We start from the raw sequence: 19021 nt of genomic DNA on the forward strand, positions 1-19021 counted from the left end.
ATTTCTTTCTGTGGCTCACCATCACAGAAAGTGACAAAAGTGTGAAAGCCCCTTGGCATGGTGATTACTTGAATTGTAGAAACGGATCAACAAACTCTAGCTCTATTTCCTTTTATCTTTTTTTAAGATTTTTGTTTATGTGAACTGTTTTTGAAGTCTTTATTGAATTTTTTACAATATTGCTTCTGTTTTATGTTTTGGCTTTTTGGCCAAAGCATGTGGGATCTTAGTTCCCCAACCAGGGATCAAACCCACACCCCTTGCATTGGAAGGTGAAGTCTTAACTACTGGACCACCAGGGATGTCCCCAGATCTAACTACATTTTTAATGTTTTCTAGTAACTATGGTACTTAGGAAACAGGAGATGTTTACTTTCAGGACTCTATTGCCATATTCTGAAAAGGGAAGATACCCTTAAGCTTTGGCAACACTTGATAAAGTTGGTGATTCCTCCTCCTCAACACAGTCTTCCCTTGACTTTTGAGATGTCTGTTTTTCTTTTTCCTTCTCCCTCTTTAACTGCTATTTCTGAGGGTACTTTGTATCTCACCTTTAAATGTTGATGCTCCTGAAATATTATCCTAGGCTTTGCTTTGTCTCCATGGATAATTTGATTCATGCCTGTGGCTTCAATGAGCAGTTTTATGTCACTGATTTCAAAATCCCTACCTCCCACGCACAGCTTTCTGCCGAACTCCAGTTCCTTCTGGACATCTGCATTCGGATACCTTTTACACATATCTTCAGCTCAGGATGTCAAAAACTGAACTCATCTTTCTTTCCTCCCCATCCCCCACTCTCTATTTCTCAAACCCACTCTTCCTCCGCATTCCTGATCTGGATAAATGTTACCACCATTCTACCTATCTATCTTGGACAGAAAGAGATGTAATGCCTAACACCTTCTTTTCCATCATCTCTTACGTGCACTCAATCACCGAGTCTTGTCTCCTAATATTTCTTACTTTTGTCCTGTCATTCACTCCACTGTCACCATACTTGTGCAATCCACCTACATCTTCCACCTGGCCCACTGCAGCATTCTCTTCAACTGTTCCCCAGTCTGACACTCATGACCCATTACGTTCTCTCTGCTACCACCAGAGTCAATAGCCCGACACACCTAATAGACCGACATGCCTGCTTTCATCCTTTCAGTAGCCTCTCCTCCAACCCTGTCTCTTACACTTGGCTCATCCCGTGTCACTTAAACTCTCAATACCTCAGTCTCTCCCATCTGAAAAATGCTAAAAATATCCCCCCCTCCCTATTTGCTGTGAGTGTTATGTTTTTAATAAAGGAGAGGAAAAATCTATATGAACAACCTAGTCTGTATCATCATTATCACTATGATCTTCGAAAATGCAGATTTTGAAATGAACTCCAACCTAGTGAATTTTCCCTAGAACCCTTGAGGGCAAGTGTATTTTTAAATTTTATGAGAATATCAAGAAGAATTTCTAAGAAAAAAAATTAGTAGTTTATCTTAAAACACCCCATCTAAAACAAACGAACAAAAACTATCCATCAAACTGACCTTGGTATGCATGTGGGCTGTAAACTTACATAGCAAAATTGATCTCACAATCTGTAATATTTATACTGTAGCCCAAGAATAATAATAAAATACATGCTTTCAAATATACTATCCACATTATAATTCACAGAAAAGACAGATGATTACAGAAACTCTGACTCATGCTCCTGACAGCTAATGAAAAAAATTGCTAACAGCAAAAGTAGATTCTTTTTATCTCAATGACAGGCACTTTTGTTGTTTTGAAGAGAAGGTCTTAAGTTCCATTCAATTTTATATAATGACTGTTTTTGTTTCCTGTTGTAAAACATGGAGAGCACCTCATTGTTGATTCACAGTTTTCTTCTCAGCAGATATGGGCAGAAGAAATGGCTGAATAAATCTGAATGCAGAAATATCAGTAGGACCTACTGTGACCTCTCTGCTGAAACTTCTGACTATGAACATCAATATTATGCTAAAGTTAAGGCCATGTGGGGAACAAATTGCTCCAAATGGGCAGAAACTGGACGATTCTATCCTTTCTTAGAAAGTAAGTAGCTCAGTTGTGTATTAAATAAGTATCAAGTTCATCTGGCCTAATGTAACAATCTCTGCCTCATAGATAGCCTTGTCCAAATCCCAGCGCTCTGCTTGGCTCTCTTCTGCACTCTGTCCATTAGGTGGAGTGACCAGCCCAGTACTGGGTACTTCACCTTACTGTATCTCAGAGCCTCATCTTTAGAAAAAAAGGTTTGACCAAGTGTCTCTCAGATTGCTCCCCGATCCAGAATTGGCACTAGAGGCCAAACTGTCAAATTTTGATTTTGTTTTATTGCTCAATTGAGACTGTATAATTTCAGGAACAACTGACAGGATTATCTTAATGTTGTGGTTTTATAAACTATTTGGCATATGCCCACAGGTTGACTAAAGATTGTTTTCAGGAAGAGGTTCAAGAGGCAGGGATGTATATGTCCCTATGGCTGATTCACATTGTTGTCCAGCAGAAACTACACAATTTTGTAAAGCAATTATCCTCCAATTAAAAATAAGTTTAAAAAAAGATTGTTCTGATCACCAAACTGTCTCTGCTTGTTATAAACTCGATAGTGTGATGACATAATTTCTAGGTATAACTCGGAACAAGGGCAACATCTTCCTGGTATTTGCTTTTTAAATTTTTCCGTCCCCAATCTAAGACTGATTCAGCCATAGAGGAGCCACTCAGAGCTGCCAGGATGACATTTACAAGTGCTCCCTGAGGTCTGGAGCTGGCACCTTCCCCTTGCTGCCCTTCTAGATCAGAAGTCAGCAAACCAGAGCCTCAGACTAAATACAGCACTCCACTCCTTTCTATTTTTCTACAGGACAAGAATGGTTTTTACATTTATATAAATAATAGTTGCAACAGAGATCACATGGCCTGCAAAGCCTAAAATACGGCCTGTACCTTTGTGATAAAAGTTTGCTAATCTCTGTTCTCAATCATTCTCCCAAGGTTACATCCCCAAAGGTCTTTAGCAGTGCTTCATTTCTCCACTGCTGATCTTTACAAACACATCAAATCTGATTAAGTTATTTATCATCAACTTGTCAGGTCATAGTAGTATTGCAAACACTTTTAATTGTATTTACTATCCACTGGTACTGTTTATCCAAGTAACTAGGAACTACATGTGACTAAGTAAATCAGCTATTTTAACATTGTATCAGAGTCTGTGACTTGATTATTTCAAACTTTGGTATAACTTGGGTCTAGGTGAGCATTCTGAGGCACTTCAAATAAGAGGATAGGGTTTAGAGCTTTGATCCCAGTAGAATTATACTGTAGCTTCATCCAAGGTGTTTTCTACATCTGAACATGATAATTCCCTCTTGCCTCCCCTTTAAGCACAAATTGGCCCACCAGAGGTTGCTTTGACTACTGATGAGAAATCCATTTCTATTGTTCTGACGGCTCCAAAGAAGTGGAAGAAAAGTCCAGAAGAAAGCTCTATTTCCATGCAACAAATATACTCTAATCTGAAGTATAATGTGTCCATATATAATACTAGATCCAATAGAACGGTAAGCCTGAAATGGAATGGGGACCTATACTTATAATCTGTGTCACTTTCTGAAGCTAATGCTGGAACATGCAGCCCTGATTCTAAAATTCCCAGCATGTGAATCTGGGAAGGTGTGATACTCAAACGTGATGCCTTGCAGGATACAGTTGAAGGTGATGCATAGAAATTTAAAGAGCTACCTTCAGATTTTCTTTACAGAGTCTCTGCTATGATGTTGTTGCTAACATGCAGAGCAATTGTCCACCTGCTGGAGAGTTTCTGCTTGCTTAACATCTGCCAGTCACTCTCCAAGAAAGAAAAAAATATTAGCAAGAACACAGGATAAAGTTGAATAAGAAATCCCTCCTATGTCATTATTTAGAATTGTTCCCACAATTTGTTTAGTTCCTGACCATGCCCTGCCGAGCTGAAGGGGAAAGTTATTTTAAAGCTGTTGCAAAACAGAAAACTCATAGTGATAGCAAAGGACTTAATGGTACCTCCATCTTTTATTTCTTTCTGTCGTTGTTTGTCTGGGGGTTGCTGGAAATCTTTGGCTCTGACTGTGTTTGCAATTCCCGATCCTAGTGGTCCCAGTGTGTGACAAACCACACTCTGGTCTTCAGCTGGCTGGAGCCGGCCACTCTGTACTGCGTACTCGTGGAGTCCTTTGTCCCAGGCCCTCCTCGCCTCACTCAGCCCTCTGAGAGGCAGTGCGTCAGTACTCTCGAAGGTAAGCTTTGAAAATCTCAGCTCATCTGCAGAAGGAAATCTGGTAAAACTAGAAGGAAGCATGGCGGCGCAGACAAGGTTTTAACAAATCCATGTCTACCTGAAACAGGCTGAAGTGAAGGCAGAAACAACCATCCCCAGACAGCCTGGGACTCTGCCTCTGAACTGGACTCACAGTGTTTTCACGTCCTGGGGAATTCTCAATATGGGTCCTGGCATCCACTGCCAACATCACTCTGCCTTGCAGAATTAGAATTATAGGAATTTTTACACACATGGTCTTTCGTCTTTAAATCTATAATCACTCCAATCAGTAGAAGTCCTGTGGGTCTTAAAGAACATCAGATGGTTTTATTCCTAGAAACAGACAGTACCCTAAAAACACTTTAAGATAGTGTTTGGCTTTTCCTCCAGAATACAAATTAGAGACTGTGCGGGTTGTGTTCAAATATCACTCACTGGCTGTGGGAGGGCCTGGGGTCAGCAAATCAGTTACTGCTCTCTCCATCTTATGGTTGCTTCTCTCTCTCCATTTATTTGTCTCCTCATGTTTTCTGAACCTGGCTGACAAGGAAGTATGATTGAAGATTCTTGTTCCTGTTAGGAGACTAGAGTTAGGAGCTTGGCATTTGTTTATTTGTTCTTTCCTGAGGGAGGGTCCTCCTGATGGCTTAGACGGTAAAGAATCCGCCTGCAATGCAAAAGACCTGGGTTTGATCCCTGAAGTCGGGAAGATCCCCTGGAGAAGGGAATGGCCACCCACTCCACTGCTCTTGCCTGGAGAATCCCATGGATGGAGGAGCCTGGTTGGGTACAATCCATGGGATCGCAAAAGAGTCCGACACAACAGAGTGACTGACACTTTCCCTGAGAGTGGCAAGACCTTGAAATCAAAACATAAAAGTTGAAAATAAATCCTAAAGTTTACCTTCATGGAACAGCTCTTCGTCCATTCTTCTGTCTGTCTTTCAAATGTGCTGGCTTTCTGCATGAAACAACCATTTTCTCCCAAGCCTTTTTTCATCACAGCTAAGAGACAAGATTGGTGACAGAATCCCTGTTTTCTTCTCTCCTCATGCCTTCCACATTTTGAGATTAAACTGTCCAGGGATTAAAAAGGGAATTTTGTGACTACGTATCGAAAGTGAAAAGCCTTATGTTTGAATCTCCATCCTTATTATACCTTCCCCTTTTAAACAAAGGATTCTCTACCATATGTCCAATAAAATTAAAATGCAAAACAAGCAAAAGGCAAAGCAAAGCAGATTGAGGAAATCATTTTTGTATTTGGAAGAGTGTTCTGTTTACTAACAGCTTGATCAGTGGCCAAATGGTAGGAATGAATTCCCAGTGGAAATCATTCAAGCCATTGGCAAAGCTAAAGCAACTAAAATACAGATTAAATTAAATACTTCCCAGTAAACGGATGGATCTGCCTTTCTCACTAGTCCTGGAAAAGTAACAAAACAACAAGGTTCCCTTTCAGATTCTGACCTTTTCTGTGATCTCCTAGCTGTTGATCAACCCAGGTACCTTTCTCAGACACCACTATGAGGGTCTACTTTTTTCAAAAACTTGCTATTACCTCTTTGGGGACTGTTCTTGGAAATATTTCTGGTCTCCAGAATCCCCCAGTTCCTAAAATACAGACACAGCTTACTAGTTGATTGTTGCAAACTTGTGTTGCTGCCATCAGTCATTGTTGTCGCAGCCCTGTTTAAACAGGGCGGGTTTGGTCCAGAGACCAGAGATTGAATTAAGCGGACTGGACTGACTGGGATTGACATAGACACACTGGAATAAACAGATAACTAAGAAGGACCTACTATATAGCCTAGGGAACTCTACTCAGTACTCTGTAATTGCATGTATGGGAAAAGAATCCAAAAGAGTGGATATATGTTTACATTTAACTGATTCACTTTGCTGTATCCCTGAAACTAACACAACATTGTAAATCAGCTAAGCCCCAGTACAATTTTTTTTTTTTTTTAAGAGGACTGGGCTGAGTTGTAGCCTGAAGTAGGAGCAGGTGATACTCAGTCACCTGCCATATCTGCATTATTGGCGTCTTTCTATGTGGAACTTGTAGACAGATGCATCCTTCGGGATGGAAGGACCTGCAGTTAGACCCATGTACCTGGACCTTTCCTACTGGTACTTGTTGACCAGAAGTCCATGATGCTTCTCTTTCCATTTTTTTAACTGGACAGTGACTTGGCAGCTTTCTCCCAGGACTAGGCATCCAGAGCATCCAGTGTCTGCATGGATTAGAATGCTCTCAGGACACTCCTGCTGACTGTATTAGTATGTAAGGAATGGCCTTCCCGGTGGCTCAGTGGTAAAGAATCCACCTGCCCGTGCAGGAGGCCAGTGCAGGAGATGGTGGATTTGATCCCTGGGTCAGAAACGTCCCCGGAGGAGGAAATGGCCACCCACTGCAGTGTTCATGCCGAGATAATCCCCTGGACAGAGGAGCCTGGTGGGCTTCTGGGGTCCCTGGGGTTACAAAAAGTCAATAGGGGTCACAAAGACACAACTAAGCGGCCGAGCATGCATGCACAATGCCCTAGAACTTTTGTCACTTGTGCTAAAGCGGCCCCTTTTTCTACAGCTGTATTGGTCACAATCCTCTGGAGAACACAATATATATAATCTTTATATGTATATACTCAAAGAGGGAGAGAAAAAGATTTATTTTAAGGAGTTGACTCACATGATTTTGAAGGCACAGGGTAAATTCAAAATCCACAGGGCAGGCCAGCAGGCTGGAGAACCAAAGAAGAGTTGATGTTACAGTTCTTGTCTGAAAGTGATCAGGTAACAGAATCCTCTCCTCCAGAGGAGTGGGGAGTAATCAAGTCTTTTTTCTATCAAAGCCTTCAACTGATTGAATGAGGCTCACCCACATTATAGAGGATAATCTGCTTTACTCAAGTCTACTCATATAAATGCTAATCTCATCTAAGAAAAGTTTTCACAGAAGCATCTGAAATAATGTTGGACCAAATAACTGGTTACCTTGGCCTACATAGATTGACATGTAAAATTAACCCTTTCAATTTTCAAGTACCCTATAGCTTAGCAAATATAAATTAGTCACAATGAGTCCTGTCCATCAACCATACAGTCTGATCAATGGTGATCCAGGACTACTTTTATTAAAACTATTCAGCAGATCTTTTCATTCCTCTATGGACTTTTAAATTCACTGTGCATCTACAGGAGAGCAGGACCTGGAAGGGAGTTACTGCCATCCTCGGCATATACCCCCTCAGCCACCTCCCACACACATCCCCAAGCTCCAGACCTACCAGAAGCCCTGGCCAACTGTATAGGGTGGTTCTATTTGTTACACAAAAGATGACACCATATGTTCTTCTCCTCTCCTGAATATGTGGAAAAGATTGAGTTGAATGAGTGACATGAAAATGTGGAGCAGCTTAATGGGATCATCACAAGAGGGTTTTGTTTGGTTTTCAGTGCTCTGAGTTGCCTTAATACACACTTAACTTCAAATATAAAGACCAGTATGAGTCTCACAGCCAAATATAAACTGTTGGAATATCTGCTGACTTGGGTTGTTAAGGCATCTTTGCCATAAAGGTTTGAGACAAGTCCAGATGATTCCTTAAGGCCATCTATTGTCAGACAGAGTAAGAATTCTGAGATCTCTTATAACATTTCGCTCAAGCTCCTCAGTTTATAAATGATAAAACTTAATTTTTAAACTGATCTCTGCAAAGTCACTTGACATTAGCAATGTTTTCCCACCCCACCAAATCACAACTATCTACCCCACCTCGCTTTTCTGTTTTTACAGATCAGACAACTGCATTGGAGGTTAAAATCATCCTCTGGTATGTTTTGCCCGTATCTGTTACTGTGTTTATCTTTTCTGTGATGGGCTACTCCATGTACAGATATATCCATGTCGGCAAAGAGAAACACCCAGCAAATCTGGTGAGTGCTTATTGTGGTGAGAGGCACGATGACACACCTCCAAGAAGATAGAAAAGGACGTTCTAGAACAGATACCATTCCTTTTATGGGCAGAGTGAGTTTCAAGTTAAAGAGTTGATGAGTTAAAAACACTTTCTGTACTAGGTTAGCTCATTAACGAAACTCAAGAGAAAGATTCCTTTACATTGACAAAGACTTTATATTTACTGAGCAGATTAGACTCGGTCTTGAGGTACACAGATAAATTGTTATGACCCATGCCCCTCCAGAGGCTTAAGTCTAGTTTGGAACTAGAATTTTTAAGTGATATGTGAAGACTAAGATGAAAGTGGGTTTTCAGAATTCTTGAGGGTACAGAAAGGACAGTGGCATGCTACCTGGAAGATCAGAAGGAATTTCATGCCGGGGCTTGGTCATGAATGTTGAGAGAGAGTTGGGGCACCTACCACAGGCAGAAAAAATAGCAGAGTCAAAGGTGGGTGGATGTTTGGGAAACCACATAATAATGCTCCTGAAATAAGGTTCCTGAAAAGGAGCTATGAAAGAAGAGGCTGAGGGAGTAAGGCCAAGTAATGGGAGAAAAATGCTATTCTAGGGACCTTGGGCCTCGTTGTGTTTGCAAAACTCTGTAGGATTTTGGGTTGGAATCTCAGAGTCAATATTGGGTTTTAGATACAACTGGATAGTGTTAAAGACAACTTTAAGGGGAGGAAGCCTAGAAACAAAAAAAAAGCAGCTAGGAGGCTGTGAGAGTTGTCCAGGAGAGGGAAGATGAGAGTCTGAAAGAGGAGAGTGGCAGATAGGGCTGGAGACAGATACGGGATGGAGACACGTTTAGGGGGAAAGTGGCCAGGACTTCATCACTCACAGCAAGGAGAAGCAAGAAGGTAGAAGAAGGAACAAACCTTATGCTTCTAGACCATGTACTGGAGGGTTCCCAAGGGCTGAGCTTATTTTAACAAACAAAAATTATTTCTTTGGGAATTATCAAAATACATGTTTTTATGTACATGATACATATATGCATTTCTGTTCTGTTTTAAAACATTCCTATTGTTCTGCCTTCATTTAGCTTTCAGAGTTAGCTTTTTAATGAGATTGGGAGAGCTTTCCTAGGAGGAAAAGGCACAGGAGAACTGACCACGTGTGGCTTTTTGAAACCAAAGCTTTCATGAAAGAGTGATGTTGGAGTTCCTATTTTCTAGTTAAATGAAATCACATCATAGGGTGGACAATGAGAACTGGAATGTAATTCATGGTCAACAGTCTAAATTGGCACCGTCCACATATCCCCAGCAAAATATTAATCTTAAACAAGTTTCCTCCCATGATCTAGAGTTTCTCTATCTGCTATGAACTGGCAGGTGAATCTCTGATTTTGGCCCTATTATAGCATAGTGTAGGGGGGCAGTTAGTTAAACCATCTCTAGCCATGTGCTTACTTCCCTTTTTACACCTAGTTTTCATACCCTTCCACATTTCCTGTCCAGAGTATATGCAGAAGAGAGCTGGTGGCCCAGAGGACGATTTATTGATAAATACATTTAAACTGTAATTAGGGCTTCCCTGGTGGTTCAGGTGGCAAAGAACCTGCCTGCAATGCAGGAGACCTGGGTTTGATCTCTGGGTCAGGAAGATCCCCTGGAGAAGGGAATGGCTACCCACTCCAATATTCTTGCCTGGAGAATCCCAGAGGAACCTGGCAGGCTACAGCCCATAAGGTCGCGAAGAGTTGGACACAACTGAGTGACTTTCACTTTCAAACTGTGATTAACAAAGGAATTTCAAAACCTCTATTTGTTTTCACCCCTCCTGACACAGCAGGAATTCTGATTTTACAGAATTTAAAAATGAGGCTCCAGAATTTAAACAACCCCCTGAATGCCCCGAGCCAATTAGAGGAAGGGGCAATCACACCCTGACCCTTGGATTAGATCAGGACCACCCAGGGAACCACTTTCCACTGCCATATGCATCTCGTGCATCTGGGGGCCCTTGGGTCCAGGTAAGGGAGGTGTCCTGCGTACTCCAAGCATAACTTTCACTTCCATGAGTTGGTAGGTATAGGCCTTTAAAACTATGTGGGGACAGTATAAATTCTAACTAACAGCTGCCTTTAATGTCCCTCTAAAGTGAAAAGGTGAGAACTGTTCTCTTTTCTCTTTTTAGGTTTTGATTTATGGAAATGAATTTGACAAAAGATTTTTTGTACCTACTGAAAAAATTGTGATTAACTTCATCACCCTCAATATTTTGGAGGATTCTAAAACTTCTCCCAAGGGTATAAGTGTAATGGAGAAAAGCAGTGATGCATCAGACCTGAATGAGCCCATCGAGGACCAGGAACACCATTGGGAGGATGCAGAGGTGGAACACCTTGGTTACGTATCACATGTGATGGACATCGTGTATGACCTTGAGAAAAGCTCCAGAGGGGCTTCCTTAACCCAGCAAGAGCCACCCAGCAGATCAATGCCTATGGGTAAAGCAGTCATTGAATATGAATATGATGTAAGAAGTAGTGACACTTCTGTGGGGTCTAGAGGACAGGAGTTCAATTTGCAGGAGGAGGTGTCCCTCCAAGGAAAGATGTTTGAGCAACAGGCAACTTCAGCAGACTTGGGTCCACAGACACTGCTGTATTCATATACCCCTCAGCTCAGAGACTTGGACCATCTGCGGCAGGAGCATGCGGACACAGAGGAGGGGCCAGCGGAAGAGCCATCCACCACGCTGGTTGATTGGGACCCTCAGACTGGCAAGCTGTGTATGCCTTCATTACCCAGCTTTCAACATGACCCAGAGGGATGTGGGCATCCTGAATCTGAGGGGGTCGGGGAGGAGGGCCTCTTATCTAGACTCTACCAGGATCGGGCTCCAGACAAGGCACCCGAAGAAAATGAAGCCTATCTCATGCAATTTATGGAAGAATGGGGATTATATGTACAAATGGAAGACTAACCCTCAAATGTCCCTTTGCCAGACCTCTACTGTTAACAAAACGTCAGTCCAGAGAAGTGACCCAACAATAAAGTACCTGAGCTAGAAGTTTGCTCAGATTTCTGTGTCAGTGAGAATCACTTATTGCTTTTATTTTCATAGCACTTGTTTAGTTCTGCCTCGTATGGGATTCAGGCATGCATGGGGTCTCCCGCACTAGTGGTGGGCACCCAGAGGGCAGGGGCTGACCCTCTTTGCACCCAGTAAATATTCAAAAATGTTGACCAAACTGGATACAGAATTTATTCAGGTGGGTATATGGTAGTCTTCTTATGTATGGTTTTCTAACACTTGTACGGCTTTTCCTGGGCCTTTACCAACTGTGAAAGTGTTAGTCACTCAGTCGTGTCCAGTTCTTTGCAACCCCATGGACTGTAGCCTGCCAGGCTCCTCTGTCCACGGAATTCTCCAGGCAAAATGTTGGAGTGGGTAGCCATTCTCTTCTTCAGGCGGTCTTCCTAACCCAGGGATTGAACCCAGGTCTCCTGCATTGCAGGCAGATTCTTTATCATCTGAACCATCAGGGAAGCTGCTACCAAGTATATAGCAGTGTAAAAAAACATTCCATGAAGAACATTCATTGTACAAGTGCTATTTTTTTAGAATTTGGTTTGTTGCCCAAATGACATGCTTAAAACTTGCAAATACCTATAAGTGGGTGGGAAGTGGTCACATTTAAAGACCCAAATCCACTCTTTAGTCATAATAATCCACATTCAGAGTGAAGGAATCAGGCAGAGATCTTGATGTCACATGATTTGGACTACATTAAGTGGATATATTAATACTTTAGGAGAAGTTCTGGAGTGTAAACATCAATTGTTGTTATTATTTTATACTCAGAAAATATTCTCTCAATAATTTAGTGGGGGCTTTTTAGTAGGGAATTAACCTAAAAGAAAATGTCACATTTTATAATAGAGTCTTACATTTATTTCTGGAAATGTGTTTTTCAAAAGATATTTAGGTAGTCTATAAACCAAAGTATATTTAGTAGCTGAGTCAGTTACTGTTCAGTTCAGTTCAGTTCAGTCACTCAGTGGTGTCCAACTCTTAATGACTCCATGGACTGCAGCATGCTAGGCTTCCCTATCCCTCATCAACTCCCGGAGCATGTTCTAACTCATGTCCATCAAGTTGGTGATGCCATCCAACCATCTCATCCTCCATTGTCCCCTTCTCCTCCTCCTTCAATCTTTCCCATCATCAGGGTCTTTTCCAATGAGTCAGTTCTTTGCATTGAGTGGTCAAAGTATTGGACTTTCAGCTTCTGCATCAGTCCTTCCAGTTACCATTATAATATTAAATATTCTATTTGAGTGGACAGTGCCTCAGAGACTTTTTGGAATTTATGTGAATGAATATCCCATAACTCCATAATCTTAAAATCAGTAAATGAAGACATACAAAGGAAATGTTGAGTTTATATGTAAGGGAGAGTGTATTAAAATTTTGACATAGTTTACTGTGGGAATGAAACTGTATCATAAAACAATACCAACCTTGTTAGATTCCAGTAACCATTCCCACCTCCTTCACTATTTGCCTAGAAAATAAAATTCAGTAGTAACACTGTGTTAAAATATGACAGAATCTGTTAAGTTGAATCATATAAAATTATTCATATTTGACCTGCAGAGACAATAATTTCCTATAATTTACCTTACTATATGTTTGTTTTAATCATGAACTCATGATCCATTGATGCTCTTTCAGGAAAACAGATACTATCCATATTTTCTTATTTATGTTCTTGGCACAGACAGACAACCCTGGATTCTGAAGTCATGGTCTTTTGAGATTGTCCACAAATCCAAACAGCTACTGATCTAGCGATTTAATTTAGAGCATAATTCTATTAACCAGAGTGTCCTGTTCTTCTCAATCTTTGTAAAAATGATGCTGCTAGTTTGAAGAACAAATGTATTATTAAGTAAATATGTAAGAGAGAGTGTATGAAAGGTTTGACATAATATACTGTGGGAACAAATGTATATCATAAAACAATACTATCCTAGTTAAATTCCACTAGCTATTCCCTTCTCCTTCACCATTTGCTTCAAAACAGACAGCCAGTTTTGAAGAACAAGTTTATTATTATTATAAAGGAAGTTCAGGAGTGGGAAAGAATGAGTTGTTATTAAGAGCAAAAAGAAAATAAAGTGATTAATGGTTGTTTGCTTTATTAATTTCATTCACAAAATACTTTATTGAGCATCTACTGTGTCCTATAACATGCTCATCGTAGGGAGGAAAACAACAACCTTAGGGTTATTTTAAGGATGAAAAAGCCTTAGGACATTTAAAGCACTTAGAACAGCGCCCAGCACATAGTGAGTACAATGTGTTTGTTATCATCAGTGAAAGTGTTAGTCGCTCAGTCGTGTCTGACTCTTTGCAATCCCCTGGACTGGGGCCCACCAGGCTCCTCTGTCCATGGAATTATCCAGGCAAGAATACTGGAATGGGTTGCCATTTCCTTCTCCATGTTATCATTAGTTACTTCCAAAACATGTGCTTAGCATCAAGAAGACAAGCCATTTAGACATATGACTACTTTGATTCGAAGGCAGAGCTTGCCTCACTGTGTTTCTCTTACCTAAAAGTACAATAGTAATTTGCTTCCTACATTGTGCCTTCAGATTGAAATCCATCTGTGGTTTTGTAAAAGGGAATCTAATTCTGAGTTGCTTTTGCAGCTCTTGTCATTCTAAGCATATCAGAAGTATTGAGCCTTTGTAAAATTTTGTTTCTTCAGCACTTTGCAATACACACACACACACATGTATACTCAAATGTGAGCATACGGTAGGCATGTCTTGTGGGGAAAGGCGGCACATTCTTTGATGCGGTGCACCTGTGTGGTGGCGGCCATCATGCTTCCTGTTACTTCTGTGACCACAGCCTCAGCAACTCAGAGAAGCCGTCCTCTGGAGCCTCAGCAGATTCCATCCCTAGGACTGAAGTCCCAAGGGAGCTGGGAAGTTGAGTTTTCAGAATCTTGGACCAGCACTTTCATCCTTTCCCCAGCTGCTCATCAGCTTTAGGATTTCACATAACCTCTTCTACATCAGATGGTCTTTCCTCATGAAAACACCCGCTGATGGCCCTATGTCCACACCCCCTAAATTCTAAACAACTGGGTGAACACAAACACCCTCACTACAAAGTGAGTGAGACCGAGGGCCAACACTGCACATGGGAAGGAAGTGGGTGAAGAGGGGCCTTTCCCCCTCAGCTTGCAATGTGGACAATATCAGGTGCCCCCAGGCTGAACTCATCTCAGGGGGAAATCGGTGCAGGGTGAAATTGCTAGTACAGCTCAGAGCACTAGTCTGTGCAGCATGGTAAATCTAATGAGAACATCAAACAGAGGGCTCCATCAGTGTGGATCGGTGCGCCTGGCTCATAAATCAAATTCTCTCCGGCCCACACATTACCGCCCCCATGTCTTGAGATGAATTTTTGCTAAATTATCTTGAGAAGAACTTTTTTTCTATTTCCTTTGTGATTCCCCACATTGTATCTTCCATAAATCTTCTATCTATGGTTTCTTTTTCAAAGACTTTGCTCAAAAACTTAGGCCTATAATTTTTAAATAAATAATGCAATAAATTAGGAGTTTCAGATTAACATATACACACTACTATATATAAAATAGACAACCAACAAGGACTCTGCAGCACAGGGAACTCTACTCAATATTCTGCATGGGAAAGGCATTCTGTATTCTACATGGGAAAGGCATCTGAAAAAGAATGGATACATGTGTATGCATAATTGAATCACCCTGCTGTACACCATGTTGTAAATCGACTATACCCCAATATAAAATAAAAGTTAAATTAAAAACAAATACATTAAAATTTTTAATTAAAAAAGAAGAGGTTGACTACACACAAATGACCAGCAAGGTACATTACTATTTAGTTTCAAGCATTCTATTAGCTAATTGCAGTTTTTCTCCCAAAAAAGAATCCTACTGAACTCTCTCATAACTTCTTTTCACTCACTCAAAAATATGTGTCTGTCTTAACTATACTTAGATTAATGTTATGAAGCACCAATCTTATTCAGACTAGAACTATTGAAACGACAGATGATGGATTATTTTTTCTGAACTTAACGCTTTAATTTTTTTTTAGTCAAATAGCAACCAAAAGTTGGCGTTATTAAGAGCAACATGATGTGAATCCTTTAGAGATAACTGAACCTCTCCAAGATGTTTTTCCTGCAAATCACTGTCTCTGCAAAGTGGCTGGATGACTATTAGATGGTCGTTTACCTTTCCTTTGAGGTGTTGGACTCTGTTGTACTTAATTTTGACCACTTTTCCTCTTAAAGTCTTTAAAATCTTCAGTGACAGGTCCTAGAAGGCCATCTTGGCTTTTTGGGGTTTCTTTCATGTTTATCACTGATTTTCCTCCAGAATTGTTTGTCTGTAGCAGCACCAAGATTTCTTTTCTACTTTACTAGTTTTAGACTTTAACAAATCTTCCAGTTGGTTTTCATTTCTGAAAGCCAGTAAAGATGTAGGGTTAAGATTCTGAGGACATTGCTTCATCCAAAGCTCCCTTCCTGGAGGGGTGAGGGCTGCGAGGTTGCACCGTGTTTATGCCGGTTGGAGGAGGCTTCCTCTGTCCTCAGGCAAGGCTGCCTCTCCTGGGTTCTCCTACAACTCTGTGTCTGGCACTTTGCTAAATTTGGAAGCAGATGAGGTGTCTTCTCCTACTTCTCAACAGATTTCTTTTGGTATCTCAATCTGTCATTCTCTGGATTAAGTGGTATTTGGAGGCTTCCCACCAGTTCAGACGATGGACATATGGCTCATGTTTGTGTTTTCACACCCAGTCCACTGAGACGATGAACACTGCTGGGGATAAATACCATCTGCTGTTCGCCTGTCCCTGAAACTGACTTCTGCGGGACATATGATTTAGACACTGCTCTGAGAGGTCTCACAGAGTTAAGATAGTTAAGACAGTTTATTCTTCCTTCTCATGAAGTGCATTCTTCCCCAATCTGAAACTGATTTGAAATGCAGACCCTTCAGAACATTTGATGTGAGAATGGAAGATTTTAATCCTAACTCCCTCCCACAAAGGAGGCATGGATATTGGATCTTCATTCAATTTGTCAAATATGTGCTTCTAAAAGAATCTGGCAGAATTTGAGAAACAAAGCAATATAGGGATTGTCAACTAAAAAAAATTAGAGAATCTAGAGATTAAGATTTATATTTTATTTGACAGACCTTCTGAGGTCTTAAGCCTGGGAGGCAGTCTCTCAGGTAACTCTGAGGGGCTGCTCTGAAGAGATAAGGAAGGAGCCAGGATAGGGAGAGTTTTTGCACCAAAAATATTGGTCACAGAATATTGCACTGTGTTCTCTGTGCTATACAGTAGATCCTTTTTGGTTCTCTATTTTAAATGTAACAGTGTGTACATATCAACCTCAAACTCCCAATCTATCCCAGTCTATTGAACACTGCTCAGTATTCTGTAATAATCTAAATGGGTAAAGTATTTGAAAAAAAATGATCCATGTATAGGTATAACCAAATCACTTTTCTGTACACCTAAAACTAACACAACATTGTTATTAACTCTGCTTCAATATAAAATAAGAACTTAAAAACAGAACATCAAAAGACTACTGATAATTAAAGAAAACAAGATATCTCAAGTTAATGAATTTAGGAATTTTCCGTGTCTGGGAAGATGCAAGAGGCTGGGCTCCCTGAAATCACTCCTTTGATATGCACCTTAACTATCTAGGGCCAGTGTCCTGCTTTTCTCCATCCTGAAACCCCTCTTTGTGAACCATCAGGAGATGGCAGGCAATGTTTTAATCCACATGGTGTGTATGCACATATACTAAATAGCTTCAGTTCAGTTCAGTTTAGTTGCTCAGTCATGTCTGACTCTTTGCAACCCCATGGACTGCAGCACGCCAGGCCTCCCTGTCCATCACCAACTCCCGGAGTCTAACCAAACTCATATCCATTGAGTTGGTGATGCCATCCAACAATCTCATGCTCTGCCATCCCCTTCTCTGCCTGCCCTCAATCTTTCCCAGCATCAGGGTCTTTTCAAATGAGTCAGCTCTTGGCATCAGGTGGCCAAAGTACTAGAGTTTCAGCTTCAGCATCGGTCCTTCCAATGAACGCCCAGGACTGATCTCCTTTAGGATAGACTGGATGGATCTCCTTGCAGTCCAAGGGACTCTCAAGAGTCTTCTCCAACACCACAATCCAAAAGCATCAACTCTTCAGTGCTCAGCTTTCTTTATAGTCCAACTCTCACATCCATACATGACTACTGGAAAAACCATAGCCTTGACTAGACAGACCTTTGTTAACAAAGTAATGTCTCTGCTCTTTAATATACTGTCTAGGTTGGTCATAACTTTCCTTCCAAGGAGTAAGCGTCTTTTAATTTCATGGCTGGAGTCACCATCTGCAGTGATTTTGGAGCCCACAAAAATAAAGTCTGCCACTGTTTCCACTGATTCCCCATCTATTTGCCATGAAGTGATGGGACCAGATGCCATGATCTTAGCTTTCTGAATATTGAGCCTTAAGCCAACTTTTTCACTCTCCTCTTTCACCTTCATCAAGAGGCTCTTTAGTTCTTTGCTTTCTGCCATAAGCGTGGTATCATCTGCGTATCTGAGGTTATTGATATTTCTCCTGGCAATCTTGATTCCAGCTTGTGCTCCATTCAGCCCAACATTTCACATGATGTACTCTGCATATAAGTTAAATAAGTATGGTGACAATATACAGCCTTGACATACTCCTTTTCCTATTTGGAACCAGTCTGTTGTTCCATGTCCAGTTCTAACTGTTGCTTCCTGACCTGCATACAGATTTCTCAAGAGGCAGGTCAAGTGGTCTGGTATTCCCATCTCTTTCAGAATTTTCCACAGCTTCAATCATGTCCAACTCATTGCGAACAGACTATAACCCTCCAGGCTCCTCTGTCCATGGAATTATCCAGGCAAGAATACTGGAGTGGGTTGCTATGCCCTCCTCCAGGGGACTTTCCTGACCCAAGAATCAAATTTGTGTCTCTTACATCTTTTGCAGTGACAGGGATGTTCTTACCACTAGCACCACCTGGGAAGCCACGTTACATTTGGCAAATTATTTAACTTCTTGGGACCAAGTTCCCTCATCTGTGGAGTGGGGATAATAATTGTCCATACCTCCTAGAGTTGTGGGAGGTTTAAGGAATCAATATCTTGACAGTTTTTAGAAGATCGCCTGACACAAACTGAGTGTGTTTATCTATTAGCGGGAGAAAGATGCGGAAATGAAGGAACCATGCATCTACATGGCAACCTGAGTGAAACTCACAAGCATGTGGCACTAAAAGAATGATTTCTAGAAGAATATACAGAGCATAAATTCATTTACACAACACCTCAAAACACACAGAATTAAACACTAGTCATATATACAAAGTAAAACTATAAAGAAAGCCAAAGAAATTATTAACATGAAGCAAAGTTTAGAATCATAGATACCCTCAGGGACTGAAAATCCAGGGAGCCCATGGAGCTCCTGGGGCTTCAACGGAATTATTAGCAGGCTCCTTAAACATGGTAGAGACAGGGTATTCTTCTTTAAACTGTGCATGCATTTTATATATGCCTAATGTGTATATATTTAATAAAGAAAAATAGTGGAACCCCAAACCCCCTGTAGTCATGTATGGATGTGACAGTTGGACTATAAAGAAAGTTGAGCACTGA

General features: G+C 41.0%; 1 protein-coding gene across 1 annotated transcript in view; it reads left to right on the forward strand.

Moving 5' to 3' along the window:
• The window catches only part of IL20RA (interleukin 20 receptor subunit alpha), a 33812-nt gene extending 22479 nt beyond the window's left edge, over nucleotides 1-11333 (forward strand). Inside the window, exons 3-7 of the mRNA XM_020898708.2 lie at nucleotides 1892-2070; nucleotides 3412-3587; nucleotides 4157-4301; nucleotides 8124-8263; nucleotides 10433-11333. Coding sequence (XP_020754367.2) covers nucleotides 1892-2070; nucleotides 3412-3587; nucleotides 4157-4301; nucleotides 8124-8263; nucleotides 10433-11224 — 1432 coding nt within the window. The 3' untranslated portion in view covers nucleotides 11225-11333. The remainder of the gene's footprint in view (nucleotides 1-1891; nucleotides 2071-3411; nucleotides 3588-4156; nucleotides 4302-8123; nucleotides 8264-10432) is intronic.
• The last annotated feature ends 7688 nt before the right edge of the window (nucleotides 11334-19021 follow it).

The sequence above is a fragment of the Odocoileus virginianus genome, chromosome 34 (assembly GCF_023699985.2).
Source record: "Odocoileus virginianus isolate 20LAN1187 ecotype Illinois chromosome 34, Ovbor_1.2, whole genome shotgun sequence".
In the NCBI taxonomy this organism is placed as follows: domain Eukaryota; kingdom Metazoa; phylum Chordata; class Mammalia; order Artiodactyla; family Cervidae; genus Odocoileus; species Odocoileus virginianus.